The sequence below is a fragment of the Rhincodon typus genome, chromosome 47 (genome assembly GCF_021869965.1).
Source record: "Rhincodon typus isolate 14 chromosome 47, sRhiTyp1.1, whole genome shotgun sequence".
In the NCBI taxonomy this organism is placed as follows: Eukaryota; Metazoa; Chordata; class Chondrichthyes; order Orectolobiformes; family Rhincodontidae; genus Rhincodon; species Rhincodon typus.
The window spans coordinates 4738687-4750700 of NC_063378.1; the positions used below are offsets into that span (position 1 = coordinate 4738687).

At 41.2% G+C, this 12014-nt stretch overlaps 1 protein-coding gene across 1 annotated transcript in view; it reads right to left on the minus strand.

Moving 5' to 3' along the window:
* LOC125487954 (transcobalamin-1-like) overlaps positions 1-12014 on the minus strand; it is a 22459-nt gene that overhangs the window by 3605 nt on the left and 6840 nt on the right. Inside the window, exons 4-7 of the mRNA XM_048620646.1 lie at positions 10943-11098; positions 9838-10001; positions 6036-6222; positions 2794-2971 (exon numbers count right to left, since the gene is read on the minus strand). Of these exons, the coding sequence (XP_048476603.1) occupies positions 2794-2971; positions 6036-6222; positions 9838-10001; positions 10943-11098 (685 nt within the window). The remainder of the gene's footprint in view (positions 1-2793; positions 2972-6035; positions 6223-9837; positions 10002-10942; positions 11099-12014) is intronic.

The following is a 12014-nucleotide window of genomic DNA, read 5'->3' on the forward strand; positions in this document are numbered from 1 at the left end:
AACATTAACTCTGATTTTTCTTCACAGATGCTGCCAGACCTGCTGAGCTTTTCCAGCAACTTTTGTTTTTAGTCCTGATTTACAGCATCTGCAGTTCTTTCGGTTTTTATCAAGATCTTTCACTGTTCATTTCTATCTCATTCTGCCACTATCTCGAATATATGTATTTTCTCTCATGCTTCTTTTTCCTTTCTCCTTCTATTTCTCTTCTGCTTATATTTAAACTGGAATCTGTATCCGCTTGTGTCTCTCTCATCCTGTAGTTTTCTTTGTCCATCCCTGTCACTGTCTATCTCTCTTTAATAACGTTCTCGCATTCTGTTCCAAAGTTTCTCTCTGATTTTCTTTGACCCTGCTTTCCTTTTCATCCTGTCTTCCTTTCTTTCTGTCTTACTTCCTAGCTGACTCTCATTCTCTCTGCCGCTGTGCGTATGTATGCCTTGGTCTCTCTCTGTCATTCTGTCTCCCTCACAATCTCTCTCTGTGAATGTCAAATAATGATTCCACAAATCCCTCCACCCCCACCACCGCCAACTCCCCACCACCTGCATAATTCTTCTACCTCTACCACTCGAAGTTGTTGAGTGCAAGAAACCAGACATTGACTGATCATTTGCCATTTCACAGCAAGTGGGCTTCCATTGAGAGTAACAGAATTTCATGTAAATGAAAAGGAATTATATTTGCATGGAGTGAAAATGTGCATCCATTCAGTACAATGAGTTTTCATGGAGTGTAACTATGTTCCTGTAATTATGTCTGTGTTAATTGAGTGTGACTGAGAGATTCTATTAAGTGAGAGGGAGTTTCAATAGGGCGTTGGTGTGGTTACATTCAGCATGAGTGAGTTTCTGTCAATAATGAGTGAGTTACCGCTGAATGTGAGTGTATTTCTTTCAAGTACATATGGGTTTCTTTTGAATGTGAGTGGGTTTTCAATGGATTTGCACTTTCATTGAATACGAATGAGTTTCTATCAAGTATGTGTGTTAGTAGTGAGTGTGAGTGAGTTTTCATTCATTGTGATTTTAATTTCATTGATTTGTGAACGAACTTCCACTGCTTGAGTGAGTTATTATTTATTGTATGTTTACTTTGACATTGAATGAATTTCTATTGAATGCAAGTGAATTTGTATTGTGTGTGAGTGAGTTTTCATTGCGATGGGATTAGTTCATATTGAATGTGGGTGAGTTTCTATTAAGTATCAGTATGTTCCCATTGAGTGTCAGTAAGTTTCTGCCAAGCCTGAGCGAGATGCCATTAAGTATGAAGAAGGTCCCATTGAGTGTGAGCAAGTTTCCATTAAGCGTAAGTTAACGTTCATTGAGTGAATTTCCGTGCAGAGAAAAACGTGTTTCCATTGATGCCTTGAGTCCCCACTCGATACGAATGAATTTCCTTTGAGTATGTGAGTTTGCATTGAGCGTGAGTTTTCATTGAATGAGAGTGTGTGCCCATTCAGTGGGAGTGATTTTGAACAGCGAAAATGTAATATTTTGTGAAAGCCATTAGTTTCACTGTGTGTGAGTAAGGTTCCATTGCATACAAATGACTTTCTAATAAATGTGACGGACATTTTATTGAGGATGAGTGAGATTCTGTGGAGTGCAAGGGTGTTTAAGTGCGAGTCAGGCTCCAAAGAGAGAAAATGAGATTCCGTTGAGTGTGGGCAAGTCTCCACCAAGTCGCGGGAGTTTCCACTGATCATGTATTAGTTTTGATTTTGAATCTGTCCTTAATTAGTAAGAATGGAAAGGTTTTCATTGCGTGTAGGTGAGTTTCCTTTCAAGAAATGCCATTTTTTGTGAAGAATGGCAATTGTCACCAGAGAGAATGAGATTTTCATTGTGAAATGCAGTGCTGATTGGGAAGTATTGGTTCTATTAGGCTGCACATTATGCTCTTGCCAAGTGATACCCCACTTTCTGAGGTCATTAATGGTGTTGTATTCATGAATGATGTTCCAATATTTCAAATTCAACAATAGAACCATTTGATATTGAAAATAGTGACATGGAAAATGATCACCATGCTGGGGCAGCACAGTGGCTTAATGGTTAGCACTGCTGCCTCACAGTGCTAGGGACCTGGGTTCGATTCCAGCCTCAAGTGACTGTCTGCGTGGTATTTGCACACTCTCTCCGTGCCTGCTTGGGTTCCCTCTGGGTGCTCCAGTTTCCTCCCACAGTCCAAAGATATGCAGGCTAGGTGGGTTGGCCATGCTAAATTGCTCATAGTGTTCAGGGAGGTGTAGATTAGGTGGGTTATAGTGGGATGCTCTGAGGGTTGGTATGGACTTGTTTTGCTGGAGGGCCTGTTTCCACCCTATTGGGATTCTATGATCTCATCGCTCAATCCTCCATATCATCTAGAAGCTACCATCCATTCCCACAAGCAGACCCAACACCCAGTGCCACACCATGCATATTTCATCGGACATTTCAACCATTCATTCTCCACTTGATTTCCCATTGAAATTCCATTCCCACTTACAACTTCTCCTCCTTCTCCAATGCATTTAGCAATCAATTCAGAAAGTTACTAATGTAATGCCTTCATCGCCATCTCTCATCCACCTCGTTCCCCAACCTTGAACCTGTCTGCCACCATATCCCTCAACCCCACCCAACCTTGTTTCCCTCAAGACCTCCCTTCCCTTGTCCAATCCCAAGCTCATATTTTTCCCAACACCATGATTTCCAATGAAGCACCCTCAAACAATCGTCCACTATGCAATGACATATTTGCAAAAGTATTTGTAACTACATGACAATGCTTGATGTTACTCACTGAAAGTGTTGTGGATTTTTTTTCTCTGCAATTTCCATAAGTTGGAGAAGGCTTATTCCTCTAATGCCAGTAAGATGAATGGAATGGCTACATGAATTGTTACAAGATATCGCATTAGTTACGGTGTAGTCCACAGCGATGTTTCTGTCATCGCTCATCTCTGCCTTTGACTGGGTTTCTAAACAAAAGAGGATTAAATATGTTAGAACACTTGCTTACATTTCATTATGAATATTTTTTTAAATTGTTTTTGCCATTTGGAGCTGTGAACAGTTTGTTTTGAACTGAAGATGACCTTTCGACTGTGAACAGCAAATTCTTTTTGAAAACAACTATACTTTGTTTATGAGTCCGGGCATAAATATTAATCGCAGGTTGCTTCTAGTTAAAAATTTCTCCATACTATTTCAGCTCCAGAGTGGATTTAAACAGATGAAGATTTTGAATTCTAACTGGGACCTCATGGGGAGGCAGCCAGTCTAAAGGCCCGAGTTTGAATTATTTTTGGGACTATGTTTAAGTCAAAGGGATTGTGCCTCCAAAAGCTACATGAGTATAGCTTGACTGCTCCCTGCTGTGCTCTCATTACTAAATTAATAAAAGTTCAGCGAATATAATCTCAGTTGTAAGAATTAAATGACTAATCTCAGAGCCCTCTGGAAGCTGTCTGCATGCATTTGTTGTCATCAGAAACCAAGCAAGAAGTAATCCCGTGCACCTGTGAGATTAAGGATTGTGGCAACAGCTTCAGTGAAGTGGTCGATTCCATTTCATTTATTCCTTCCCTTTGATTTAACTGTGTGTGTGTGTCTGTGTGTGTGTGTGTGTGTGTGTGTTGGGGGGTTGGTAATGTTGGCTAAGGCTGAAGATATGAGAATCATTATGAGACTTTACAGTGGACCAGAACAAGTTAAAAGGGACCCAGACGTAAGATATTGAAGAAAGCAGTTCTCTAAGGTAAGTAAGTTATCGCACCCAATTTCCAGCTGCAGTTAGGAAATATGAACAGAATGACATTCCAGTGTAGTGAAGACAAGTTAGCGGGCTAAGTCATGACAGAAACATAAAAGGGAGAAGGATCTGCAGAAACTCAAAGAATTTTACAATTGCTAGCCACGTTTGGGAAAACCATTTGGAATTGAACAAATCGCATAATACCAATATAAGGAAGTTGGAATGCCAACTTGGCAGATCTAAACTGTTTAAAAAGCAGTCCAAGAAACCCTCTATTTTAGCAGTAACTCCAAGCCTAACAACTGTGAAATAATGCCCTACATCAGGAGGTGTTGTGATAATACTGTCGTCTCACAGTGACGCAGAATGCCCAAACAAAAGAAACTTTGCTTTAAATCATAAATTAATTAGATTACCTTGTGATTTAGCTTTGTTCTGTTAAATATGCTATGATTTTAATAAATTGATAAATCTTTTGTTTAACTATAACCCTAGTCTCTCGTAGCAGCTGTTCACAAAGTCTAATGCTGCTTGGCTTTTCAAAAAGTATCATTATGAACAACTGAGTCAATTTTGGGGGATGTTAAGTCATACTTCTGAAGAAGGGTCTAGGCCCGAAACGTCAGCCTTCCTGCTCCTCTGATGCTGCTTGGCCTGCTGTGTTCATCCAGCTCTACACCTTGTTATCACTGTGTTGTGATGTGATTGGTTGTCTCAGTATCAGAACAATATGTACATACGGTATATGAATCTGGCACTGATTCACACAGCCAAATACCTGTATTGGAAATGGTCTACAGCTCTCCATTCTCTTTGACTAATTTCAACTCCTGCAACATTCCCAAGTCTCTGCAGCATCTTTTGATCTGTTTCTATTCATCTGCAACGTCCTCTACCCTTTCCACGTGCCTCACCCAGTCGCTAAAACTTTCCATACCTGCGTAACCAATTCCAGTGCCTACAATCATGCTCACTTCTGTGAGTTTTTGTATCCTTAACAAAATTCCATTTCTCTGTAATCTCCTCAAGCCCCTCGAGTCCCTAAAAGCCTCCACTTTTGTTACTTTGCACACCAAAAGTGTTCTCTATCTCTGTAACATCCTCCAGCCTCCAACCCTCCACTGATCAGTTATAAATGATATGGATGCCCCACTAAGACCCAGAAATGATCAAAATCAATAAGAAGGAAGTAATTCATTTCCTCTTAACAGTCACATGGTGCTGCCATGACTGAATTATATGGCCTAACATTATGGGATAAACTGCTGTCCAACAACATAACTATTGTTTCTGTCTGTAGAAGATCACACAAGCTATAAACCAGAGCTCATATGGTCCAGCTCCTATGCTTATCACACTGATATTGCAGAGCTTCTTCATCACAAAATCCATTGAAGAGCAAAGCAATCTTAGCATGGACATTCTGACAGTAGAGCAATTGTTCAGCACTACCCTTCTCATGGTGAAGTGTTCACTCAATCCTAATGCCCAAGTTAGCAGTCTGCCTTTAAAACCCAATCTTCCACGGTATAGCATTCCCTCAGAGCTGACCCAGAAGCAGAAGAGTGTTCCTTTTTTATTGATTCCCCAGCTCTGCAGATAGTAGTCATTGATGACCCTCTTCAAGAGTGGTGATCTATTAGTGCTGCCCCACTCGCTCCTCAGAAGTGCGGCTCACTGGCACTGTTGACCATCCCATATTTCTAGACTTACTCAGCTCTAAAAGATCAATGGTGCCATGTTGATTCTGCACTGACCCGTTGAGAGTGCAGTGTAACAAGGCCTTTATTCATAAACAAACACTCTGTGAGCTCTCTGATGTGCAACCTTCTCTTACTACTGCACTTGGCAGTTTCCTTTTATTACTGGCCCTCAGATAATCCAATGTTCCCTCAATAATGCTGCTCTAATTATTCATCATTCTCTTAGTATTCACCAATTAACAATGCAGCTCTTCATTGCTGAACTTAGTTCAGTGCTTCATTACAGCACTGACTCACTGACAGTACTGAACCCTCTGAGAGTTGTGTATAATTGATACTAACTCACCAAATGTGCAGTGATCGCTCAATACTGACACTCCAACAGCATAGCATTCCCTTTGCACTTCCATTTACCTCAGCAATGGCTATATAAAGGATGTCAGGCTAGACTATTGGGATTGAGCCAATGGAGTGTACAGAACCTAAGACTTGTCCTTCTGGCTAATAACCAAATGAGGAACTAATAATCACTAGAATCAAATATTCTGTCTTATCCTTTATTCACATAGTTCAGACTTAACTTACCCCTCACTCCAGCGCAGCCCTCTTGACCAGCCTGCAGGTATGTCTTGCCTAGCAGAGGTGGCAAGATCTGTGAAGCCATTTCTGAGTTTAAGAATGCTCCCTGCCTGATTTCTTCCTCAACCTTCTCCTGAGTGTTTGAACAGTTCCACACAGGGAATGGGATGAACTGACTATTAGCAATAAGAGCCTGTAAATGAAAGAGGAGAGGGACAGAATAAGGAATTGCAATATACTCAATCAGCTATGGACCTCTAATATGACACAATAACCCTTATTAAGTGAATACTCAACATTTCCTTTATTTGACCTCAACCACATTTGGAAATAACTTTTCTCACAGCAGGTGAAGAATTGATTATTTCACTAGCCACAGCAGCAGAGTAATGGACATCCCAGGATATGACCCAAGGATATATGGACTTTGAGGCTTAAGTAATGACGAGAGATTACAGAATGATACATGGACTTCAATGGTTGTTATGAGAAGACATTACACAAATTAAGCCTGTGTTCTCTGGAATACAGAAGGCTAAATAGTGATCTGATTGAACTCTGCAAGATATTAACAGGAAAAGGCAGGGCAAGTAAAAAGGAACTATTTGCACGGGCTGGAGATTCTAGGGGACATAGTCTGACAACTAAGGCCAGGCCATTCAGGAGAGATGTTAGTAAGCATTTCTACACACAAAGGACAGTAGTTGTTTGGAACTGTCTTCCTCAAACTGCGGTGGATGCTGAATCAGTTGTGAAATTTAAATTGAAGACCTAAGGTGAATTGAAGGGGTTTGTTTTTTTTAAGCATAAGTGTTGAGATAAGGACCAAAAGTTGGTAAATAGATTTAGGCCAAACATCAACCATTGAACAGTGGAACAGTTTCAAGGTGCTGAATTGCCTACTCCTGTTACTATGCTCCTATGAAAGGAAGAGATGCTCTGTGTTTTTTTTTTTAATGTGAGGATTATAATTTGGATCCAGATCAATTTTTTAAGGATCTGAGAGATGGTCATTTTTTAAACAGTATTGAGGTTTTATTTTGACTGCTGCTAAATATTTTAAAATTATGTGGATTATCTTATGTCTGTTTATGTTGTCACTGCTTCAAATATGCATACAGAGTTTTCAAAGCAGTTAATTAGATACAAATGTGCAGGATGCCTGTTTAGTGATCTGGAAGGTCTTAATAAATGATCAATGTTTCAGACTGGCTATTTTGGAACATGAACTGACTTGGGATAAGTGTCAAGGAAGAACTGTCAAACAGTCTTGATGTTAAGAAACATGAAATAGTTGTGTGGTTCAACTGAAGAGGTTCCTTCACCTCATATGGAAAGGTTCTTTAGCAATCCACTGTTTTTATTACTCTTAGTTTATGGGAAACAGATGGCACCAGAATTGGAGGTGTACTGGACAGCGAAGAAGATTACCTCAGAATACAACAGGATCTTGACCAGATGTACAAATGAGCCGAGGAGTGACAAATGGATTTTAACTTAGATAAATGTGAGATGCTGCATTTTGGAAAGGCAAATCAGGGCAGGACTTAAACACTTGATGGTAAAATCCTGGGGACTGTTGATGAACAAAGAGACTTGGAGTGCAGGTTCATAGTTCCTACAAAGTTGAGTCACAGGTAGATAGGATAATGAAGAAGACGTTTGGAATACTTGCCTTTTTTGGTCAGTGCATTGATTATAAGAGTTGGAAGGCCATGTTGCAGCTGTACAGGACATTGGTTAGGCCACTTTTGGAATACTGTAGGCAATTCTGGTCTCCCTGCTATAGGAAGGAAGTTGTGAAACTTGACAGGGTTCAGAAAAGATTTCCAAGGTTATTTCCAGGGCTGGAGGGTTTGAGCTATTGGGAGAGGTTGAATAGACTGGGACTATTTTCCCTGGAGCATCGGAGGCTGAGGGGTGACCTTATAGAGATTTATAAAAATCATAAGGGGCATGGATAGGGTAAATAGACAAGGTATTTTCCCCGGGGTGAGGGAGTCCAAAACTAGAGGGCATACATTTAAGGTGAAAAGAGAAAGATTTAAAAGGGACCTACTGGGCAAATTTTTCAGAGGGTTGTGCACAAATGGAGTGAGCTAACAGAAGAAGTGGTGGAGCCATCTGAATGTATATATGAATAGGAAGGATTAGGGGGATGTGGGCCAAATGCTGGCAAATGGGACCAGATTTATTTTGGATATCTGGTCAGCATGGATGAGATGGACCATCAGGTCTTTTCAATGCTGTATATCTCTATGACCCTATGACTCTATTTGGGCATCTTTGGCTCAGCCATAGGTTTTGTTCATCCCAATTGGACCAGATAGAAGTTAAGAGCCAAATACTTTGCTGTGGGTCTGGAATCACATGTATTCGGTATGGGTGGCGGATCTCATTCTCAAAATGGCACAAGGAAACTAGATGGATCCTAACAACAGTCATTCCATACTGGCTGCTCAGCAAGTCTTATTTAAGTTTGTTTTCTATTGTTTTTAATTATGTAATTCCACCATTTATTATGTTCATGTTGCAAGAACATTTGGCTGGAGTTTTGAATTATTAATCCAATGTCATTACCAGCATGCCACTGCCCACCATTTTGTTGTTAGCGCAACCACATTGTTCATCATTTCCATTTTTGCCTCTTACATAAGCAACCCTCAGCGGAACAAAGGACTCCCTTCCTCAATGTAAAAAATTATTCTTGTTGAGTGTCATCTATACCCTGAAGAATTCTGCTCCAAGTTAAAGGCTCATTGAATATTTTTTTCTAATAAAGCACAATAATGGCTGAGGTTGATTTAAAATGGAAGATATTTGTTAGATTAAAACCATGAATAAACCATCCCCAGACTGTTGTGTACTCTCTGGTCTGCTTTGGTATTGTTGAGACCAGACAAGGAGCACTGTACACAGCTTTGGTCTCCATTGACATTGCTGAAACCATATGAGGAGTAACTAGACATCTTGACTAGACCACACAAGCACTGCGTACAGTTCTCATCTGTATTGACCTTAGTTTGACTATTTTCAAAAGGGTTTTGTTCTTTCACATTTCTGTATAGAATGGCTAGGCCAGACAGCACACAGTGTATAACGTTGATTTCCATATATAGTTTTGACCAGAACTTGAACTTTTGTCCCTTCCTTGATTTCCCTGATCCTCCCCTGGTGTTCTGTGTCTCTTCTGATCTGTCTTTCTCATCCTTTCTCTCTTCCCGTCCCTTTGCCTCTCTCTCTTTCATGTCACTGTCTTTCCCTTCTTCCTTCTATTTCAAACTATTTCACTTTCTCTACCTCGCTCTCTCACTGTCCCTGTGATCATATACCATCAGTTAATTTCTCTTCCTCCCTTCATCATCATCTCTTTATCCATTTCTATCGACATCTCTCTCTCTTTTTATCTCTCTCTCGCGGTATCTTCCCTGTATCTCTCACTCCTCTAGCTCAGACTGTCATTTTGCTTATTCTGCATAATCACACATACCCAAACCCACACCCACACCCACACACACAAACACACAAACACACATACACACGCACGCACACACACCTTTCAGTTCTTATCACATTTTCCCTTTCTCTAATGGACTCTCTCTTTTCCTAATTCTCGACCTATAGCCTTCTCTCACCCTTTGTCTCCTCCTTCCCACCCACCCTTCCTCTCCTATCATCTCTTTCTGAGCCCCTGTTACCCTTTCTCCATTGCTGTCTTTCAGCATTTACAACAATTCTTCTCCCTTACTCCCCTCTTGTTTCACTGTGTGTTCGCTGCCGTTGCCAATCATTCTGGTATGGATCTTACCTGCATGGCCAGGCCAGTGCTATAGATATTTCCAATTGTTCCCTGAGCAGTTTTTGCACAGAAAATCTGCATGATCAGTTTTGTCAAGGCCATCTTGATGGAGTCAGCTGGCTGGTAGGAATCCTGCAGACAGCTGAAGGCCATGGCAGCCATAGCAGCCGTATCTAGCAGAGAAACAGAAATATGTCCAGGAAGTTCATGTCTACAGGAGATAGATTGATTAAAGGACAACACAATGTCTGTCTAGAGGGGGGAGATACCAATTCAAGGGGACACCGCAAACCACATACGAGATAAAGTTACTATTCTTTTTTCCCAGGAAAACCAATTTTACATGTGGAATAATGCAATTGATAAGAGGAAACAAAGATTAGTTAATGGTACTGAGCAGCACATTTCCACTTGGGAGACAGCTAGTTTAAAGGGCTAACATGACCATGTCTCAAGGAGGGACAGACTGGTTAATTGGGAAGCAGAGACCACTTTTTGAGGTGCTGAAGAGTGTTCTCTTACCGTACCTGAGTCTTTCTGCCCTCCATCAGACTCTTTCTCTCTATATTTCTGTCTTCCCTTGTCTTTCTGCCTCCCTGTCTCTTTCTCTCTTCTTTTCTCTCACTCTCTCTCTCCTGGTTCACTGTCTTCCACTGTCTCTTTTTATTCGTCTCTCCAATCCCGATCCTCTCTCTTTCTCCATATATCTATCTCTCTCCTCATCTTCCCATCTCTCTTTGTCGCTCTTTGCCATTCTTTGTCTCTCTGTCTCTCTCCCTTTCTTAGCATCTCACTGTCTCTCTCTCTCTTTGGTTTCTCTCTTTCACTGTCTCTCTTTATCTCTCTCCCTCTGTCTCTTGTTTTGTCTCTCTCTGTCTCTGCCTCTCTCTTTCCATTTCTTGCCCTCTCTCAGTCTCATCCTCTCTCTGTCTCTCTCTCTCTCCACCATGTCTTCCTCTCTATCTTGTTCCCACATCGCTTGCCTTTTCTTTCTATCCTCCCTCTCTCTTTCTTCCTTTCCATGTCAGTTTTTGTCTCTCTTGATTTCTCCATCCATCTCACCATCCCTTCTGCGTCTACCATCTACCTACCCTCTCTGACATGTTTCACTTACCCACTGAGAAATGGCCTCCATAAGAGAAGGTGTTGTTCATTGCAGCTTGTGCGAAAATTTTGATATCGCCCTTCTTAATATAGTAACCTTGTTTGCAAAGTGCAAGCACAGCCAATGCAACTTGGTAGTAGGTGGTAACTGGGTGATTATGCATTCCTAGGAGCAGAGGAAAATAAATGCTAAAATGTTGAAGAATACAAAAGTCCTATTCTCAGGTTTAGAAACTCTTTTTCTGTGTGTTATTTAAGCATATATTTATAAATGACACCACGCATTGCATCACTCTCTCCCTGACACCACTTCCATAAAAGGAGGGTTAAGATTTCTCATGAATTTATGATACAACAAAAGACGTAACCATTTGGCAATCTTAACTGCCCCTGCTTTTAGAAAGAGCTGCGTAATGAGTCACAGTGGTACACTGCGACTACTTCAAAGAAAAACAGAAATTGCTGGAGAAACTCGGCAGGTCTGGTAGCATCTGTGGAGAGAGAAAGCAGAAGTAATGTTTTGAGTGTTGTGACCTTTCTACCCAGCTAAAAAGAGCTAGGACTAGTTGGTATATATGCTGATGCCAGCAAGTGGGGGGTGGGGGGGGGGGGGGGGGGGGGGGGGGGGCGCGGGTGTCGATGTGGTGGAGGGTGAGGAGTGAGCAGATCAGTGTAGAAAGACCCCAGGGACAGAGGAAAAGAAAGTTAGCCAAACAAAGTGATGGTTCATAGCAAGTCAGGGAAGGAGAATAGTTGACCTTGGGGACCATGGGTAGGTAGAAATGAATTGGCAATGCTGATTACCTCTCCTGCTTTTTCCCATGGACCTGCAAATTTCTATCTGTCAACTAGCCATTTATATCAAGAACAAAAACAAAGTTGCTGGAAAAGCTCAGCAGGTCTAGCAGCATCTGTGAAGGAGAAAACAGAGTTAACGTTTCGGGTCCAGTGACCCTTCCTCAGAACTGATGGTGGCTGGGAAAACGTCAGTTTATATGCAGAAAATAGGGAGGTGGGCAGGGTAAATGACAGGAAAGAGCCCAAAGAGACAGAAAGACAGTTGGACAAAGGAGTTGCTAACG